The 21,105-nt window shown below is 52.3% G+C and overlaps 1 protein-coding gene across 2 annotated transcripts; it reads right to left on the bottom strand.

The window, feature by feature from the left end:
* Positions 1-5,660: 5,660 nt before the first annotated feature.
* On the bottom strand, positions 5,661-11,446 carry HSP90AA1 (heat shock protein 90 alpha family class A member 1). Of its 2 annotated transcripts, XM_021679853.1 has the most exons (11): positions 11,273-11,446; positions 10,669-10,830; positions 10,212-10,578; positions 9,705-9,838; positions 9,091-9,411; positions 8,699-8,864; positions 8,348-8,538; positions 8,092-8,239; positions 7,606-7,874; positions 6,903-7,236; positions 5,661-6,462 (listed from the first exon to the last, which is right to left on the bottom strand). In XM_021679853.1, the coding sequence occupies exons 2-11, from the start codon at positions 10,828-10,830 to the stop codon at positions 6,353-6,355; spliced, it is 2,202 nt and encodes a 733-aa protein (XP_021535528.1). In that variant the 5' UTR covers positions 11,273-11,446; the 3' UTR covers positions 5,661-6,352. The 2 variants fall into 2 exon arrangements, with proteins under 2 accessions (XP_021535528.1, XP_044773918.1); XM_044917983.1 differs by lacking the exon at positions 5,661-6,462 and having other exon boundaries at positions 6,668-7,236.
* Between the last annotated feature and the right edge of the window lie 9,659 nt (positions 11,447-21,105).

Here is a 21,105-nt window from a genome sequence, read left to right as displayed (position 1 = left end):
TCACTGGTCAAGTGTAGAGGCCTTAAAGAACTTTCCTAAGAAGCTAATGCATGTTCCAAGCAGACAGATGCACTTGGCAGACCATATGCTCAGCTCGTTGGCTCTGCAACAGCATCCTGGAATCTTCGTTCAGAGTCTGATGTGCTATTAATACACTGTGACTCACTTAGAGCTCTGCTTCCTGGAATGTTCTTCCCAGGGAGGTGAAGCGATGTTCCTTCCTATAGAAGAATCATCTGAAATCATACTTTCAAAGGTTTCAGTAGATCTTGAAGGCTTAGCAAAGAGAATAAAAGCTTCCTAAATTATAGAAAATTATGTAAACAAATGGCCATCTACCCAGAAACGGGGAGAGGCCAGCCGTATCTGCCAGTTATTCAGTCACAAATGTCCGGTGCGCTGGGCTGGTGGGAGCACGCTGGGCACGCGCCTCCCTTCGTGGGCAGAGCGGCCATGAACTAATCGTTGAGGGGAAAGGGTGCAAGGAGCCTGTGGCCGGGGCTTTTCTGAAGCATGCGACCCGTCCTTGGGGCTGGGCAATGGGATTTGACCTGGTGCAGAAGGGCATGAAGACCATTTTGGGCAGGTTATTGCTCAATATGGACAGGGTTTCTCTTTGGGATATGAAAACGGTTTCGCAATAGATGGTGGTGATGGTTGCACAACATTTTGAATGTAGTTAGTGGCACTGAACTGTACACTTAAAATGGTCAATTGTACGTTATGTACATTTTACCACAATTGAAAAACAAGCAAGGGACGCCTGCGGGGCTCAGTCGGTTGGGCGTCTGTCTGCCTTCAGCTCAGGTCATGATCCCAGGGTCCTGGGATCGAGCCCCGCGTCGGGCTCTCTGCTCAGCGGGGAGTCTGTTTCTCCCTCTGCCGCTCCCCCTACTTGTGCTCTCTCTCTGACAAATAAATAAAATCTTTAAATAAATAGTAAAAATAACAGCTTTATTGGGGCGCCTGTGTGGCTCAGTTGTTAAGCGTCTGACTTGGTTTGGGCTCAGGTCCTGATCTCAGGGTCTTGGGATCAAGCCCCGAACTGGGCTCGGTGCACAGTGGGGGATTCTGCTTCTCTGCCTCTCTCCCTCTGCCCCTCCCCTCCCTCCCCGTGCACTCGCACTCTCTCTCTGTCAAATAAATAAATAAAATCTTAAAAACAAAAATAACAGCTTTATTGAGATACGATTCATATACTATACAAATCATCCATTTAAAGTGTACAGATAAATGATTTTTTAAGTTGTTCTTGCTTTTTATTTTTTTAAAGACTTATTTGAGAGAGAGCAGTTGTGCAACCATCACCACAATCAATTCTAGAACACTCTGATCACCTCAAAAAGAAACTCTGTACTCATTAGCAGTCACTACTCACCCCCCTCCCTGCAGCCCCTGGGAACCATGCCTCTTCCTTCTGTCTCCATGGATTTGCCTGCTCTGGAAACTTCATATAAATGGGGTCATATTGGGGCGCCTGGGTGCCTCAGTCGTTAAGCATCTACCTTCAGCTCAGGTCATGATCCCAGGGTCCTGGGATCGAGCCCCCCATCGGGCTCCCTGCTCAGCGGGAAGCCTGCTTCTCCCTCTCCCTCTGCCTGCCGCTCCCCCTGCTTGTGTTCCCTCTCTCACTGTGTGTCTGTCAAATAAATAAATAAACTCTTTTAAATAAATAAATGGGATCATACAATACACCCGTGGCCTTTTGTGACTGGGTTCTTTCACTTAGCATGTTGTCCAGTTTCGTTCCCAGTGTGGCATGAATCGGTACTTCTTATGTACCTTTTAATGACAAGAATACAGTATTTGGAATAATACTCCACTGTATGGATCACTACGTTCGGTTTATCTGTACCTCTGTTGATGGACACGTGGTTTGTTCCCACCTTTTGGCTTTTGTGACAAACACTATGGAAGTGTGTGTCTGCGTCTCTGTGGACGTGTTCTTGTCTCCTGGGTAGACGTCGAGCGGTGGAGCTGCCGGACCCGACAGTAAGTCTCTGTTTAATTTTCTGAGCAACTGCCAGACTGTTTTCCAGAACGGCTCGGCTCCACATTCCCAGCAGCCGTGTAGGAAGTCCCAATTCCTGCACATCCTCACCAACACTTCTTAGTCTCTCTCCCTCTACTTCTGCATGTGTTTAGGGCATCCCAAAATAAAAGTTAGAAAAAATAGAAGAAATTAGAAACGGAGAGTGTTTGTAAACCGAAGTGCTTTGGCCAATCTATTAACAAAGACTTGATAGGCTGCCACATGCCAGGCTGTCCTGCGTATTTGGGAGAAACATCTGTAACCCAAACTCACACCCAGGTGGGTCAGCGCTTCCTGAGCCGCCGCCTTGGGAGGCAGAGCCGAGCCTGGAGCTTCCATCGCGCTCAGTCCCCAGCCTGGGTGCTGCAGGGGGGACGCCCCGGGGGGAGTTGGTGCACTCTCACCTCCGACGGGCCTCCCTCGGCGCCGGAGGCCCCGTGTGCCACCCTCTGCAGCTGGGACAGGGTGCCCTAGCATGGAAGGGGCCACCTGGCTTGAAGACGAGACAACACCATCGTGGTGGAAGTGCTTACCAGTTCCTGGTAGGAAAGACATGCCTCAGGAAGTGGGCACGGGCCCCGCTCCTTTGCGGGGGCTGCCCGCCAGCTACCGCCTTCCCACCAGCTGCGCTGCCAGCCAGAGTCTCCGTCCGGTCCCGGGCCTCGGCCGGGGCTAATGGCCAGCGTCCAAGGCACACAGTTAGCCACGGTCACCCTCCAGCTCTCTCGGCACTCAGCCTGTGCGCCGGTCCCTTCCCCAGGCCGAGGGTCCAGGCTCTCAAGCCTGGAGAGGCACACGGTCCCTTGTCTCGTCTCCTCTTTGTTGCCATCAGGTCAGCTTTCTGTCAGCAGTCAGCCCCTTCTAGAAGCTTCCGCAGGCCCCGCCCCGCCAGCAGAGCCCCTCCTTGCTGTCGTGCCTTCTGCGATGATGCTGGTCCATCCGTGCGGCCCACGCAGCTGCACCGGGCTAGTTCTCGGTGGCTGTTCCCGGCACACTTGGTTGACTGTATGCGAGGCGCTACTAAAAATTGAGAAGGCTAAAGATGAGAGCAGAGGCGGTGGAGGAGGACTTCCTAGACGACAGGCGGCTCAGGCTGGGGCTCCATTACCCCCCAGGACTGTGTGGTAGAAGCGAGCCCGGGTGAGGGCAGCTCGCAGGACTGGTGGGAAAGGCCCTAGAGGCGGAGGGTCCGGGCGAGGAAAAGCTGCGTCTCGGAGCGCTTGTTCACCGCCAGGCACCTGTGAAGTCCACTGCCTAGAAAGCGCCAGGACGCTTCTCCCAGGCATCATGGTTTCTAACTGACAAACAAGGTCCGAGGCGTGAGAAGTCCAGAGACTTGCTTGAGGTCACTTTTGAACGCCATTAGACTGCCTTCCGTAATTTTTTTAAGCTTATTTTTTTTAGCAATCTCTACACCCAGTGTGGGGCTTGAACTCAAGACCCCGAGATCAAGAGTCACTTGCTCTTCCAACTGAGCCAGCCAAGCACCCCCCATACTTGTTTTCATTTGCTATTTAAGTAAAACATACCATTAAAATCCACCCATTTTGGGGGCGCCTGGGTGGCTCAGTCATTAAGCATCTGCCTTCGGCTCAGGTCATGATCCCGGGGTTCTGGGATCGAGCCCCGCGTTGGGCTCCTTGCTCAGCGGGGAGCCTGCTTCTCCCTCTCCCTCTGCCTCTCCCCCATTTTGTGCACTAATAAAATCTTAATTTTTTAAAGAAACTTTTTCTTTAAAGATTTTTTTTGTAAAAGAGTCGGGCTCCCTGCTTACTGGGGAGCCTGCTTCTCCCTCTTCCTCCTGCTTGTGCTCTCTCAAAAAAATATAAAGATTGGGCACCAACTGGGTGGCTCAGTCGGTTAAGCGACTGCCTTCGGCTCAGGTCATGATCCTGGAGTCCCGGGATCGAGTCCCACGTCGAGCTCCCTGCTCAGCAGGGAGTCTGCCTCTCTCTCTGACCCTCCCCCCTCTCATGCTATCTCATTCTCTCTCTCAAATCTTTAAAATATATATATATATAAAAAAAAGACCTGAGAGAGCGAGCAAGCTGGGGTGGCAGGCGGAAGCAGAGGGAAAGGGGGAGAATCTCAAGCAGATTCCCCCTTGAGCCCGATTTGGCACTTGATGTCACGACCGAGATCATGACCTAAGCCGAAATCAAGAGTCATACACAACCGACTGAGCCACCCAGGCACCCCTGAAGCTTTAAATATTTAACAATTGTTTGATGTTGACCTAAGTTCGGTTGGTTTTTGCATACTGATTTTAGGACTGCTAAATTCATGTCTTGTTCTCATTCCATTTTTGTTGCTTCCTTGCTGGTTGCCTACAACTCTGTAACCCGGGACCAGCCTTCACCTCTTCCAGTCCGTCCCTCCTCAGTGGGACGGGACTAGTTATGGAAGCTGTGAAGCAACACTGGATTTTGAGGCCATGTTCTTGTGTCAGCTGGCTCCTCACTCTGTGCTGAGCATCCATCTTCTTCGTGGTCTGGGTTCCAAACAGGGTCACTGGGTGGTGCTTCCAGATCCACAGTACACCTTTGCCTCAAGTAACTCAGTTGGGAGATCACTTACAGAGGTCCTCTGTGGATTCTGTGTCTAATGCCATCTTCAGCATTCTTACTCGACTCAAGAAACACGTTAGAAATCTTCCCTTTTGCCCTTCTTGGCATTCTTTTTAGTGTGAAAACCTCACACTTCCTCCCAGCTGGTAACATCTTTCACTAAGCAGCAAAACACCAGAAAGCCTGGGTTTTGGAGGTAAATCTGGAATCAAGTATGGACGCCTCAACGTAAGCAATCCCTGCTTGTCTGAGACCAGAAACTTCTCAGAAGATTAAATGTGATTACCATTCAGGAGGCAGTCAGCAGCTGCAAGGGCGCCAGGGGACCAACCTTCCCCAGGACATGCAACTCCTTCTCTCTCAGCCCTTCCCCTAGATTAGCCATGGTCATCGTACGTGACCTTAGCCTCCAAACCCTGTATGGACCTGCTACCACCCGTTTGCTACAAACACTGAATTTTAGGGCTGGCCATTGATGCCCCCAGCTCCCACAGGGGAAGCCTACCCACTCAGCCGGTTCCCGTTTAAGACCGGAGCTCACCTTCTCCCTCTTGTGGCTCACAGGGTCTGCAACCACCCCTCTGTGCATCTTGCCTGAGGCTCAGTAAAGAACCAGAGAATAAAAGGATTTCAGGTGGGATGACAGTAAGTAGATTTGGTAAAGAACTCAGATACTCCTAAGGCTGAGGTATTAAGGAACTATACTTAGGACATAAAGCAGGTTTTACAAATACTACAAAATAGCAGCTTGGACATGAAAATCCTAAGGAGAGAGGAACTGTCCGTGAGGAAACGGCACACAGCATACAGAGAATGCATGCTCATGATGTTCCCATTTTCTCCCATGTGCTCTAGATCATGCTCCCCACCCCCCCACAGCTGCCACCTCAGCGTGCACGGCCAAGGTCATGAAGACCTCAGGCTGCCAAAGGTAACCACCTCCCTCTTTCCTTAAATCTCATAGTCAACACGTGTGTATACCTCAAGTTCTTACATTCAGGCCTGCCCTGTCACCTGAACTCCCACATTCCCCCCAAAGAAAACATTTTCACAGAACTTTCTTTTTAATTTGTTTATATTTGTTACAACCTTTTAAAGCAGAATGTGACTTGAGCACTACATTTCCACTCACAGAACTTGCTGAGTTACTTCTTGAACAGCTTTACCACATGCCTAAATAGGCTTAGAATTTCGCTACTCTAAACAATGCTCTTCTTTGGAAAACAAGCCCTATACATGGTTACTCCCATCCAGTTGGTTCAGTTTAACTACTAGTTTCTAGAAGCCTCGTACATGCAGTTGATAACTACAGGGGATAGAAGATTTAAAAAGTAGATCCTAGACGGTGAGAGTCGTTTTAACCAACTGTTCTCTTTTAAACATCAAGGTATAGCTCAGAACACTTCAGTGACAAAAAAAATTCGGTCTTACTAAGGAATCCGCTTGGTAGCTAAACACTTTAGAGCACACGGTTCACGTTAGGTTACATACACCTTAAAACAAATGTTACCTTGTCCGGTTACAAGCCAGCATGGAACCGGGGAAGAAAAACTAGCTGGGCTTTAGGTCCTACACGTCACAGTAGCACACTCCGAAAAGAAAGAAATCTTATCTTCCCCTTAAGTAGTTACTGTCATGCCATACAGATTCTTAAAAGGTTAACAAAAATAAAGAAAAACATCCTTGAAAATATATTATCAGAGGGAATGAAGATAAAATATCGAATACATGTACAAGTAATGCTTGGCGGCGCTTAGTCGACTTCCTCCATGCGGGACGTGTCGTCGTCACCCTCGAGGGGCGGCATCTCTTCGCTCACCGCGGCGCTGCCATCATCAGCCGTGGGGTCGTCTTCATCAATACCTATTTGGAAAGAAAACCCTCGCGCTAGATTTCTCGAAGCCAGCTAATAATTAGCCCAATATGGCTGGTCTCTCCCACTTGTAGGCAGAGCAGCAGGCAGAGGCAGAGGCAGGCTCCGCACTGAGCAGGGAGCCCGATGTGGGGCTCGATGCCAGGACTCCGGGATCATGACCTGAGCCGAAGGCAGACGCTTAACCGACTGAGCCACCCGGGCACCCCATCTACCCACTTTAAAGGCTAAACAATGACCTGGTGAATATAGCGCTTTCACTTTTTTTTAGCCTTTCTGATCAAAAGGCCTGTTGAGCTTAAAAAAAGGGCCTTTAAGAGGTTACTCAAACTGGATGTGACACCCCCAGTGTTGCTCAGGTGGCCGAAGGTCACACCTGTTCCACACATTTGGGCTCTTTCACCACCCCACGGTGTCGTAGGAAGCTTACCGAGACCAAGCTTGATCATCCTGTAGATCCGGTTAGCATGTGTCTGGGGATCTTCCAGACTGAAACCAGAGGACAGGAGAGCAGTTTCGTAGAGCAGGATGACCAGATCTTTCACAGACTTGTCGTTCTTGTCAGCCTCTGCCTTCTGCCGTAAGGTCTCAATGATGGAATGGTCGGGGTTTATCTCCAGGTGCTTCTTCGCGGCCATGTAGCCCATGGTGGAGTTGTCTCTCAAGGCCTGGGCCTTCATGATCCTCTCCATATTTGCCGTCCAGCCATATGTGCTTGTGACAATGCAGCACGGGGAAGTCACCAGTCGGTTTGACACGACCACCTGGAATCAAAGCACGACATGAGCGATGCACCTAAGAAAAAGTGTTATTCTAACTTTTCAATACTATCAGCTTTATTGTAAAATGAAACCTAAGGACTCCCGAGTACTGTCTATTCATTAATCCAATACCACCTGCAAATTTAAGTATTCAGAACTTTTTTCCTGCACATCCTAACACTCTCCAGGGTCTTCAAGGATGTTAAGTTTCCTCTCACTATATAGGAAATCCTAGTTTTCTATTCGTAAGTTCAGAAAACAGAAGGGGACAAAAAGCCTATGAAGGACAAGCTTGGAAAACACCTACAGGCCCTCTAGAAAGCAGCCCACCACCAGGAGAGCGAGGCACACAGAAGCACTGTTCTCACGCACCTTTTCTACTTTTTTCTCCAAGATGTCCTTCATGATCTTGCACAAGTTTTCAAACTTTGTTTTTTTCTCTTCCTGTTTCTTTTTCTCTTCTTCATCTTCTGGAAGTTCCAAGCCCTCTTTGGTAACAGACACTAACGTCTTCCCCTCAAATTCCTTCAGCTGTTGCACACAGTACTCATCAATGGGCTCGATCATATAGATCACTTCCAAGCCATGCTTCCGAAGACGCTCCACGAAGGCCGAGTTCGCTACCTGATCCTTGGTCTCACCTGAGGCGTTGGTAGAAAGTTATAAACCTTTAACAGGAAGGGATTTCATTTCCTTTTGACTTTTGCTAAGTCCAGTCAGATCTAACCACAGATGTGGCCCAGCCCACGTGGTCTTGCCTAGGTTAGTCCCCACGAGCTGATGTGTAAAGCCACGTGTAGAACACACACGGCTCCAGAAAGTTGTAAGAACAAGGTGACTGTACACCTGTTGTCTTACCTGTGATGTAATAGATGTGTTTCTGGTTTTCCTTCATTCTGGTGCAATAGTCCTTGAGGGAAACCATCTCATCGCCAGAAGCAGACGTATAGTATCGTAACAGCTCTGAGAGCTTCTTTCGATTCTGAGAGTCTTCATGTATTCCCAGCTGAAAGAGAACATGAGCTTTGAAATTTCTCTGAATTAAAAAAAATCATTTAAAATTTGACAAGCCACAATGACTGCCACCACTAAAATCAAATGTGTTTACACCAACCTTGATGTTTTTCGAAAACTGCTCATAAAACTTCTTGTAGTTCTCTTTGTCTTCAGCCAGTTCGGTGAAGAGTTCCAAGCACTTTTTGACCAAGTTCTTTCTGATAACTTTTAAAATTTTGCTTTGCTGCAGCATCTCACGGGAAATATTTAGAGGAAGATCCTCAGAGTCCACCACACCTCTAATGAAATCTGAAAAAATAAACAAATGCACTCAAAATCATCCTAAAAATGCAGTCCACAAATACATAAACCCAAAAAACCAAAGATGATCTCCTGCCCCACAGACTCGAATCTATAGTGTGGAGATAACTACCGGCCGGGATCGAGCCTCACACCCGACCACACTTACTCAGATACTCAGGGATTAGCTCCTCGCAGTTATCCATGATGAAAACTCTGCGAACATACAACTTAATGTTGTTCTTTTTCTTTCTGTTCTCGAATAGGTCAAAGGGAGCACGTCTTGGCACAAAGAGAAGAGCTCTGAACTCCAGCTGTCCTTCCACTGAAAAATGCTGTTAAGAAAGCACATGTCAAGTCATAATCAAGGGACAATGCAAGCAACTGTCACTAAAGGCTATCTCATCTGATCCCGCAAATACCTGCAGTCACAGAACTGAAAGCGCTTTTGGGGGGCGAGGACAAGGGCTGGGATGACAGAGCCCTTGGCAGCAACCCGCACCTCGACCACCTCAGACAACCTCCAGAGATATAACTGCTCGGGAAGCACTGGGCACTCACCTTCACCGCCAAGTGATCTTCCCAGTCATTGGTCAAGCTCTTATAAAATTCTCCATATTCTTCATTGGTGATATCATCAGGGTTTCTGGTCCAAATAGGCTTTGTCTTGTTCAATTCTTCCTGATCAATGTACTTCTCCTTGATCTTCTTTTTCTTCTTCTTGTCACCATCCTTCTTCTCCTCCTCCTCCTCATCAGAACCAACATCTTCTATTTCAGGTTTGTCATCAGACTCCTTCTCTTCCTTTTCTTTTTCTTCCTCTTTCTCTTCCTTTTCTTCAGCCTCATCGTCGCTGACCTCTTTATCGCGTTCCTTCTCCACCTTCAAAAAAAAATGCAAAATCACATCACCTCTGCATTCCTGAACTGAAGAACACTCTGAATGGAACGTGCACTTAAACCAAAGCGTAAGATACTCAAAAACGTTTAGCAGGCAAAAAACTTCTAGTCAATATTTAACTTATCTACCCAAACAACTCTGGATACCTTCACAATAGAACAGAACTTCAAACTAGTCCAGTCAATTCAAGTTTGGGTCTTTCCCTCATCAATAGATCCCAGCACTAAAACTCCAGCTCACTAGTTTTATTATCTACACCCAACGCAGACACTCACAAAGAGAGTAATGGGATAGCCAATAAACTGGGAGTGCTTCTTCACAATCTCTTTTATTCTTCTTTCCTCCAAGTACTCCGTCTGGTCTTCTTTCAGATGCAGGATAACCTTTGTTCCCCGACCCATAGGTTCACCTGTAGAGAGAAACACGCTCAATTTCAATCTGAATGGGCAAGTTAAGGCGTTGGGGGGAAAAAAGAATATCACAATTCAGCTTTCCACACCACACCCAACCAATTTCTAAGCAAGTTTACCAAGTGGAGTTTACAGTTACTACTGGAGTACACTTACTACAAAAGGAGAATCTGGGCAGTTACCTGCCTAGTTGGAGCTCAGGAACTAGAAGGCCCCGCTCTTCTATCACGTGCTTACTAAGCTCGCTGCAGAATGGATCAGGGCAAGCAAATTTTTGCCAATTCCACAGCATCTTCAGGGGTCCCGGCCTACAGTACTGGGCACTCACCACACAACTGAGTGACCTAGAAAAGCGTCTCACCAGGTGCCTACCTGTATCAGTCCTAACTGTGAACGATCCTCCTGCAGAAGACTCCCAGGCATACTGCTCATCATCGTTATGCTTGGTGATCACCGTCACCTTCTCAGCAACCAAGTAGGCAGAATAGAACCCGACACCAAACTGGCCAATCATGGAAATATCTGCACCAGCCTGCAAAGCTTCCATGAATGCTTTGGTCCCAGACTTGGCGATAGTACCCAGATTATTGATCAAATCGGCCTTGGTCATGCCAATGCCGGTATCCACGATGGTGAGGGTTCGGTCTTGCTTGTTCGGAATGAGGTTAATGTGCAGCTCTTTCCCAGAGTCTAGCTTACTGGGATCGGTCAAGCTCTCGTATCTGATTTTGTCCAAAGCCTATTACCAAAACACAGAGCGTAAGGGCAGAGCTCCCGGGGGAGGGGGCTTCCCCGCAGCACAACCCCGGTCTGCAACAGCGCCACTTACGTCCGACGAGTTGGAAATCAGCTCCCTGAGAAAGATCTCCTTATTCGAGTAGAAGGTGTTGATGATCAGAGACATCAACTGGGCGATCTCGGCCTGGAAGGCGAACGTCTCCACCTCCTCCTCCTCCATCGGCTGGTCTTGGGTCTGGGTTTCCTCAGGCATCTGCAAGGCCCGCGAGGCCGGTTACGTGCCGCCCCCGCGCCCGGTCCCCCGGAAGGCTCGCGCCCGCCGGGCCCCGAGCCGGGGGCCGCCGACAAAGGATGACCTCATTTCCAGCTGCGACAACGAGGGCCGTGCGCACGTCGCCGCAACCGGGCGCCACAGGCCCGGGGAGACCCCCGCCCGGAGCCGGAGCCGCCCCCCGTCCCCCGGAGCCGCGGCCGGCTGGCCAGGGGTCCCCGCGGGCCCGGGCGCACCCTCCCCTTCCCACGGGCGGGGGTCGGGGCCGCACCAGGCCCGAAACCTCCGCCGCCGAGAGCATGGCCGCGCCGCCCCGTGGGCCCGGGACCTCCAGGGGGGCCCGCCACGCGCTCGCCACCCTCGGCCCCCGCTGCCCCCGGCCCCGGCCGACCCCCACAGATCCCCCCCCCAGCCGCCCCCTCACCTTGGCTAAAGGACCGCACAGGCTCCGCGACGACGCAGCACCAGGACGCAGAAGCAACTGGCGCGCCGCCCCCGCGCTTCCCTTATATAGACGCGGGCCCGCCCGGCGCGCGGCGCCTTTTCCAGAAGCCTCCCGAACCTTCCGGAAGAACCCTCCCCAACCGCCGCCGCGGCCGCGCGCCTGCGCCTGCGCCCTGGCCGCGGCCCCGCCCCTCTCCCGGGCGCGCGCGGGCCCGCCCCGAGTGCCCCACCCCCAACGGCCGCCGCGCGCGTCCCCGCGTCGGTCTCAGTGCGCCGGCGCAGCCCGGAACTCTCGCGAAGGTCTCGCGTCTTCCGGGGCCACCGCCCCCCGCGCGGCTCACGCCGGCGCCCCTGCCCCCACCTTGGACCTGTACCGCTAGCTGGGCGCGCGCGGGTGCAGTGGCGCCATCCCGCCCGGGCCTGGGCGCGTGCGCTTGTAGCTTCAGCAAGTCCGCCAAAGTAACTTAATTCTTACAGTGTCCCCGGGCGGTATAGGCTTTGGGGCCCTTGGTACCAGGGCCTGCCGCAGCGGCGTCGGGGTCTGTACCAGTTACCGGGACCCCGGGCCAGGTCTAGGGCTTTGAGGCCGGGTGCAGGGGCTGGAGGAGAAGAGAGGGATCTGTCCCCGCATCTATACGCCTGGGGCAGTGATCAGAGGCTCCCGACTACGATTGGGGGTTCACATGTACAGCGCCACATCTCTTCGGCCAGGGCAGCGATTATGGTTTCAGGGCCCTGAAACTGGGGCAACAGATGGCTGCCAGAGCCTCGGGATGCGGAGGCCCTGGCTCACAGCCTGGTTACAGGGTCCAGAGGCGCCAGCCCCTGACGGGCTGTGAGGGGTGACCAGTGCATGCACATGGGGGAGGTAAACCCGACCCCTGGTTTTTGTCTTGACCAGAGGGACCCCCTAACCACGTGGGATGTTGGCGATGGGGTTTTGGAATATAGGTGAGGTTTGGTGGGGTGAGGTCTGGAGCCCACGCCCAAGAAAGAATTCTCGAGACATCGTTGGTGCAAAATGGTGGTTTATTAAAGCACGGGGACAGGACCTGTGGGCCGCTGATTATACACTATGGGATTGGGGGAGGTAAGGAAAAGGGAGGTTTTCGAAAGAACTTTCGTGTGCTAAAGAAGACCTACAAGATAACTAGAGCCCTTGGCACTGTCAAGTTAAGGTTGATTTTCCTTCTAGTAAGGCATTAACATGAAGATAGTTGGAGCTTCCTGGAGGGACATTACACTCTGCCCGCTTTAAGTATCTGTCGATGGGCTGCAGGTTATAAAGACATTTAATTGTATCTCCATTTCCTTCTGGAAGCTAGGTTGCTAGAAATGCTTTGTTCTTGTAGATTGCTAAGACATTTGTAAACTGAGGGAGACTCCTGTCTTGCAGGATTGTGATCCCTGTAAGTTAACTATTTGTTTTTCTTCTCCTTAGCTTTAGGGCAGCCAGGAGAGCCTGAGGAATGTCACATAGATCCCATGGGGGGGTACTTGTGGGGTGTCAGCTTCTGTTTTGTCCTCAGCTTGCCTTCTGTTCCCTCATCATTGGGATAAGGGGAGACCCAGGGGCCTGGCCACACTCTAGGGGTCCGGTACTGAGGGTGGAATGAGGAGCGCCAGCAGGTGACTGAGGGTCATCCCTGCCTGCCCCCATTGCCAGGTAATCACACATGCAGGCCCTGCTCGGATTTGGGGGCTGGTCCTTTTCTTAGGCCGCACTGTGCACAAGGGGAAGTGTTGAAATGGACACTTACAGAGGCCTGAATTCTCCAAACCCGCGCTCCATCCTTGGGGGATTTCTACCTGCTGCGCGTGTGTGTCTGTGCGTGTGTTTTAGGAGAATTTAGTGATTCGTTATTTATGTGTAACACCCAGTGCTCATCACAAGTGCCCTCCTTAATACCCATCACTTCTACTTGCCTTTGGTTTGCCTTCAACTGTGTCCTTCACACTAGCCTAGAATCCCCGGATCACTGAACTAATGCGTCCTCACCCAGTACACCCACTATGACTTTGTAAAGCCCATCTTCTTTACTGCCTATTTTACGTAATTCGAGGTCTTCATGTGACGTATCTAGTTCACCCTTTGGGGGATTAAGTCGCTCCAAAAGCCAATTTCTAAATGGGAATTCCAAAAGTATTTTGAACAATGAGCCTCTCAGATGAGAGTCCTGAGAATCCCGGAGGGGAGGGGCCCGTGGCCAGCGCCCAGGTCAGCCACCAGGTAGTTCCGCGTCTGAGGACCCTCGCCTGGAGCACCGCGTGTCAACGTAAACCTAGCCCTGCCCTGGGCTCCTTTGTCGCTAGCTCCTCCCACCATTGGTCCTCCTCCAGCTCCTTCCAACACTCCAGCCTCCCCCGCCCCCCAACGGGGAACAATCTGGAAGCTTCTTACGTTGTAAACAAACCTGTCTGAACCCTCCCTCCACCCTCGTCTCCGGGGAAACCCTGCTTTTCCAGGAACGGGGTTTTCATACTGACGCTTGGGACCCATTAGGACTGTGTGAAATCAACGCAAGGCTTCTTAACTAGTACTAAAATAGGAAAAATAGAGTGGAAACTTCCAGCCACGTGGGGGAGGCGGGCGCTGTGCGTTGGCTGGGGCACCTTGTAAAATAATTTCTGCCCCCAGCTGTACGCGGGAGCTCTCGCCGGGGGTTTTCCCGGCAGCCTGGGCTGGGGGCGGGGCGGGGGGCGGAGGGAAGGAGGAGGAGGAGTCAGCGTGCTGGCTCCAGAGCCCCCAGTCGGCTGTGCGGGAGCTCCTCCACGTGCACGCCGGGGCGGCCCTCCTGCTCTCCTGACCCGGAGGCCTGGCCCACCTCTTCCTTCTACCCCACTTCTGTCAGGGCCACTCAAAGCCCCAGCTGTGAACGTCTCGGTTTCCGGAGCCTTCACCTGCCTCTGCTCCGCAGAACTTGCCCCAAGGCCTCTCCTGGAATCACGGCTTCCCAGCTGGTTCAAAGGAATGAACGTTAACAACCCTCCCTCCCACCACAGCCTCCTGGCCTTCCAGCTCTCTCCTACCTGCCTTAGTTACTAAATACGAGAACTTTCTCGTCCTGCTCCCCCTTGACCTCTGGACAACGTTCCACGCTAACCAGCATTGCCTCCCTTCCATCACCAGCATGCCGTGGTTCTCCAGCCTGCTGGCGACTCCTTCTATGTCTCTGCAGACTTGCCCCCCCCCTCGGGCCTTTCTCTGGAGCTCCTGGAACCGTACCTTTGTGTGGATGATGCACAGAAAAGCCTGGGCCAGGACTTTCCTAGTGCCACACCTGGACACTGAGCTCACTGCCCCACCTACCTGGTCTTCTCCCAGAACTCACTACCCAGGTGACTATACCACCACCGTCTAGAACCCCCGAGCATCCCCACAGGGAATCTGGCATGACCTTGCCATTTCTGCCTCCTAAATGCCTCTTGAATCCATCGGCTTCTCTCCACCTTCGAGCTCCACTTCCTGCCCCAAGTCCCTCACCCCTGTTGCCACCCCCAGCGGCTCACCTAGCCCTCCATAGCTCCCTGACTGCACCTGTCTTCACCTGTGGCCAGGGTGGGCTTTGTGAACACAGATCTGATCCTGGCTGTGCCCTCTTTCACACACTCCCCAAACCCTCTCGGACACCCCAGCATTCATAGAAGAAAGACGGCTGCCTTAACCAGGCTCATGGGCCCTGCAGGACACCCCACCTTCCTATTTGTCTCTGCTCCCACCGTGCTCCCTGTCACCTTTGTAAACCTCACTCTGTGAACGGCCCCCACACCGTTTGGCCTGGACACCATTCCCTCTCTTTTTCTGGTAATTAATGTCCCCGTGGACCTTCAGCTCCCGCATTTCCCTAGGGTCCCTTCCCACCTCGACTTCTCTTCTTCCCAGGCCCAATCCCATATAAATAGGTTCTCAGAATGTGGGACCCCCCAACATGGCACATGCTCACCCACTCCAGCGAGCCCTCCAGTCCCTGCTCTTCTGTGCCCCCCTCCCCTCCTTTCCCACCCAAGCTCCTCCTGCTCCCTCCGCTGTGTTTCTGTTACATATCCAAGTCCTGCAGATTAGCTCCCTAATATTTGTTGAGCTGGTCCAAAAGTGATCACCTTCAGTGTCCCTCCATTAAGCTGGAACACAAGGCACAGATTCTGGTGCCCTGGGTTCAAATCTCAGATCTGCTCCTGCCTACCCATGTGGCCTGGGCAAGTCACTTACTCTGCGCCTGCGTCTGTACCAGAGGCATGGCAGGTCTGCTTTTCTTGTAGGGTTACGAGGCTGAAATGAGCAAAGTCTGTTTTTGGAAATGACCCAGGACAGGGCCTGACACGCAGTGACCACACATGTGAATGAAAGTAAACAAATAAGTCTTCAATTTCCTTTTTGATTTCTTCTTTGACCCATGGATGATTTGTAAATGTGTTAGCTTCCAAATATTTGGAGGTTTTCCAGAAATCTTTTAGTTACTGATTTTATTTTATTTGAGAGAGAGAGCATAAGCAGAGCGGGGAGAGGGGCAGAGGGAAGAGGGACAAGCAGACTCCCTGCTGAGCACAGAGCCTAATGCGGGGCTCAATCCCAGGACCCCAAGATTATGACTTGAGCCGAAGTCAGATGCTGAACTGACTCAGCCACCCAGGCGCCCCTTGCTACTGATTTCTAATATTGCTTTTTCTTTTTTCAAAAGATTTTATTTATTTATTAGAGAGCGAGCGAGAGAGAAACAGCATGAGAGGGGAGAGGGTCAGAGGGAGAAGCAGGCTCCCCAATGAGCCGGGAGCCCAATGCGGGACTCGATCCCAGGACTCCAGGATCGTGACCTGAGCCGAAGGCAGTCGCTTAACCAACTGAGCCACCCAGGCGCCCCTGATTTCTAATATTTCATCCCATTGTGGTCGAAGAACATATTCTGCATGATTTGAATCCTTTCAGATTTATCGAGACTTCTTTTATGGCCCAGATTATGGTGTATACTGGTAAATATTCTGTATACAAAATCATTATGCTGAAGGAAAGATGCCATTGATATAATTTTAGAAAATGCAAGCTAAACTTCAGTGATGGAAAATGGATCTGTGGAGGCCTGGGCGGGGTGGGGCCGGCAGGTGCTGGGGAGGGGGACAGAGGGGCGACATGGAAGCTCTGGGTGATGCATCTGCTCACTGTCTTGTTTGCAGTCACGGTGTCACAGGTGTACGTGTATGTCAAAACATATCAAATTGTGCAGACTGTTGCATGTCAATTATACCTCATAAAGCTGTTTTTTAAGAATTGATGGTTAGCAAAGAGCTAGGAGAAATGTTCAGAATTGAGTTATAATGATTTAGGAAAATTCAGTGGTTCCTATTTTGGAAAGAGACACAGTTGACCTGGAAAAGGATGGTCTGGACTGTGAGCCCCGTCCCTTCCACTTAGTGGCTGTGTGACTTTGAGCAGGCTGCTCAACCTCTCTGTGCTTTGGTCTTCTCATCTCTACAACAGTGATGATCACAGTAAGGATGTGGGCGGATGCTGTGAGCGAATCCCAGGGAAGACCAGAGCACCTGGCATGTGGATGGATGGATGCACTGTTCTCTTAATGGAGAGCGGGGAGAAGGGTGACCCATGCTGGCGGTCGCCAGGTCACCATAATGCTGTCCTGCACTTGTACCCGTCTGCGGGGTTTGGGCTCATTTCTGGAGCAGGAAGGGGAGGGAGAGCACGGTCCCAAAGGAAGTGAAGGGATAGACTCCAGGAGTGAGGGGAGGTCGAGTGACTTGGCGACCAACTATAAAACTGGGGACACTTTGGTACCAAAACTGTTCTTCTCCTGGCCAGTTTTAACCCATCCTTTGAGGCCCAGCGGGGCAGCCATCCCTGGAAGGCCCCATGGGGTTCGTGACTCTCCTGTTAACTTGCACACGTTGTCACCAGAAGGAGGCGCCACAAACACTCCCTTGCCCTCCTGTACCATCGTTGTCAGCGGAGTGTGGCCATTTTGACAGGGAAACGGTGTCCAGTTGTTCCCTGAACCCGTGTCCAGGCCCTGGGATGCAGTGGGTGCAAACTTAGGTCACCGCATGCATGGTGGAGATGTGAAGCCAACGCCAGACAAATACACGAATTTGTAAACTGATGGGTGCTGGGAGGGTCCTGAGAATGGAGGGAGTGGTGTTAGCAGCTGGTGGGGGGAGGCGGGGAAGGGCATCTGCAAACATGAAATCTAGAAGGAATAGGAGGAGTCCTAGAGAACGGGGAGAAGGCGAAGCAGGAAAGGAAATGGAGGCCAGAGAAGCCTTCCTGTGGGATGGGTGGGATGGGGGACACAGCCTGCAGGGGGCAGGGTGGCCACTGGAGCCAAAGCAAGAGGTAGGTGCCAGATCCTGCAGTGCACTGCGCCAGGGGACTCGAAATGTGGCCCGAGTAGCATAGGAGGCATGGGAGACTGTCCCTGGACCCCACTGTTCAGACATTGTTCCACTCTGTCCTGTGCATGGAGGTCAGGCCCAGGGAGAGCTGAGTAGGCCTGCACCCGCAGAGCTGGTGGGTGGAGAAGGGGCAGGCTTGCGGGAGACCAAGGAGGGCGAGCTAACAGTCCAGGTGAGGTGAAGGAGCCCGCAGGGTCCTGCATGGGGGATCCTGCATGGGGGGGTGCTGCAGTCACCTTGGGGAATGTGGCACCCAGGCCAGAGCAGCAGGTGACCTGCTCAGTGTCGCCATGTGGGGCATCCGAGTGGATGGGCACCCAGCAACAGGACCCCGTGTTGTGAGCAAGGACGTGATGGGAGGGGTGGGTGGGAAGGAATGGAGCCCGATTGGCTTGGCAGGCACAGGGCTGCCCCAGGATGCAGTCCCAGTCTAGTGAAGAGCTGCGAACCTAGAGAGACAGCAGGCTGCGCCTAGGCGGGGGTGCAGTGTGACCCCCTCCCTGTCCCCCTTGGGCTCCCAATCTCCCTCTCGCCGAAGCCCCAGGCTGCCTCTCCTGGCCTGCTCTGAGTCGGGCGTGGACAGGTGTAGACTGAGCCCCCCAGGCAAGGCACAGAGCAGGACAGTCTCAGCTCGTTCAGGGGCTTACGTTCTAGTGGGGGAGGGACAGACTATAAACATGCAAATGACACGTGGGACAGTCCAGACCAGTTCTTCAGGCCCCAAAGAACAGCAGCCCTGGGCGTGGGCTCCAACTTCTTCCTGGAAGCACCGTCACTTTCCCTTGATTCACCTTCAAACCTTGTGAGTCATCTTTGACTCATCCCTCGGCCCCCACATTCTGAATGCTGTCAACACTGGTGGATTTTTCCTTTTAAATGCCCCTTCTCTCCATCCTCTGGGTCCCACCCTGCCCCAGCCCCTCAGCCCCCATGCCCTGGCCACCTTCAGCTGGTTCTTGCTGGATTTACCTGTTCTACATTCATTTCTGTTCTCATCTGCCCCCCTCCCAGGGCCCCCCCGGGCACCAAGCCAGCAGTACCTGTGTAGACATGCAAGACCTGGGGCCCGGCTGCCCAGCTCATGCCACCTCCAGGCCCCCTGTCCGCTGCCCGAGACCCACATCCTCCCCATCTCTGCACCTGCCCCTGGTGCTCTCAGGGCCTGGAACGCTGGCTGTGGAACTCCGCCCCAGACTGTCTCGAGGGGGAGGCACCACTGTCAGCCCTGACCAGGTGGCCTGGAGTTGAAGAAGAGCATAGCAGAGAAGCAGATGCAGAGGGAGGGAGAACAGGAAAGGGTGACAGTGGGGGAGGGGGCAAGAATACGCGGCTGCATGGTGTTCTGGTTCTGTTCCAGCCTCCCTCCTCCACTCCCTCAGCCTCCCCAGGCAGTGGGAATGATGCCCTTCGCTGAAATGATCACCCTCAATGAAACATCTTCACAGCATGCTTTCATTCCTTCACTGAACAAAGATGATTGCAGCAACGCAAGGGCTTTATGGTCTGGCCCTGGTCTTCCTTCCCAGACCCTTCTCTGTCCACTCTCAGTTGTTCCCCAAACGTGCCTGGAACCTTAGAGCACTTCCTCCTGCAAGACTCTTCTCCAGGGGACAGGTGTCTGCCAGGCTCAGCTGAGAAATCCCCTCCCTCAGGCCACATTCATTCTACAAGCCTCCTTCCTTTCCCATGGTGCTGAATTAAAATTAGACTTTGTTTTTCCCACCTCCTCACTCTCCCCTGCCTCCCTGCCCCCCCCACTTGGCTCAAGACAGGGCAGCTGGCCATCTAGGTATGGACTGGCTATGAGCACGTGTGTGAAGGCACCAGGTTAGAGCCCTTGGGTCCAAAGGCAGTGACTGACTTCTGGCGCCATCTACTGGCCAGTTGATGGGTTGTTTGGGGTCTCTAATAGGAAATGGCTTCGATGTTCAGGGATTTTCATGTTTCTCATGAACGGGAGAATTAGGAAAGAGAGAATTATGTGAGATACAGTCTAGATCACCATCATTAACGTCTCACCCTGAAAAGTTCATGGCAAAGCTTCTAGCCTTTCGGTGAGTAGAGAGGAAATGGTCGGGAAGAAAACGGGAGGCAATTTTTTTGAAATTAAAAAAAAATTGTGTGTATTTCACTGCTAAACCTCACACATGAAGAAAGGCAGGAAGGTTAAAAAAGCCGAAATTGGAATCATGTGAGTGCTAACGTGGAGCGTTCCCTGCTCCTCTTCTCAACCTCCCTCTGATCTCTCTTGGGCCATCAGGGTGGTGCAGCGGGCCCCGCCCTCCCTGCTCCATTCTTCGTTCCGTTCCGGCTGTCACAAGGACAAAGCCCTTTAGTCTGACCCCCACCCGGATGCAGCCTCTTGTTCAGCCAGTGGAAGAACAGGCCCAGCTGACCCAGAGGGGCTATTGATCCTGATACCCCCAGGAAGAGTGGGGTTGGGTCCCAAACTGAAATTGGAGGGGGTGGGGAATGAGCAGGTGTGATGTCCCTGGCTGACAGTTCCTTTCTGTCTGCACTGAGGCAGGGGGCATCTGCCGGTCAGTTAGGATTCTGCCCATGCGGCCGGTTGACCAGGCGGTGAGCATCGTGGTCTGGCCACCTTGCCATGAAAGGGGTTGTCATTTTTGGGTCCTGAGCTGGCCTCACCAGGCTCTCCAAAAGCTGGTCCTGCTGCTTTTCCCCTCACCTCCAAACCCCGCAATGAAGTGTCCCCCCTGCCCCCCAGCATTCTGCTCCTTCACATCTTGGCCCATGCCCTTCCCTTTCACCTGCCTGGAAAAGCCCACTCCTCGTTTAAGAGCCCCCAGGGAGAGGACGTGTCTTCTTCTTTGTCCCTCTTCTGTTCCACCTCTGCTGATTTGGGGGCAAGGGTCTTCCTCTTGAAGCCTGTTTCCTCATCGGGAAAAACGGGGGTAGGGATGGGACAGCTGGACCAGGTTCCACTTGTCTTAGTAAGTTTCTAAGGTCTTTCACTGGAGGACCGATCAACTAGGGTCCAAGTGCATTATGAAATGGAACTGAGCACCCAGTGAGTTACTGGAAGCTTGCACACACTGCAGACCCTCGTACCTTCTCTGAAGCTAGGGCAGACAAGCGTGTCGTTTTCCTGAACTGTGTCCCAATGAATATGTTGTGGCAAATCATAATGCAGAGTTCAGAGTCCGAGCCGCTAAGGGCTGTATAACAAGAACAGTTTGTAAGCGACTTCACGTTATTCTCATCAGCACCATAGCAGCAGATGACATGCTGCCTGTATATTCAGAGCCCTTCCAGCAACTTTGCATTTCACTTAGAAATACAGCACAGGGCACCTGGCCAGTCGATGGAGCATATGATTCTTGGTCTCGGGGTCCTGAGTTTGAGGCCCCACGCAAGGCGCAAATTGGAACAACTAGCGAGTTAAACACAACA

This window comes from Neomonachus schauinslandi, chromosome 9 (assembly GCF_002201575.2).
Source record: "Neomonachus schauinslandi chromosome 9, ASM220157v2, whole genome shotgun sequence".
In the NCBI taxonomy this organism is placed as follows: domain Eukaryota; kingdom Metazoa; phylum Chordata; class Mammalia; order Carnivora; family Phocidae; genus Neomonachus; species Neomonachus schauinslandi.
Note: the sequence above shows the minus strand (reverse complement) of the source record. Positions and strands in the feature narration are given on the sequence as shown.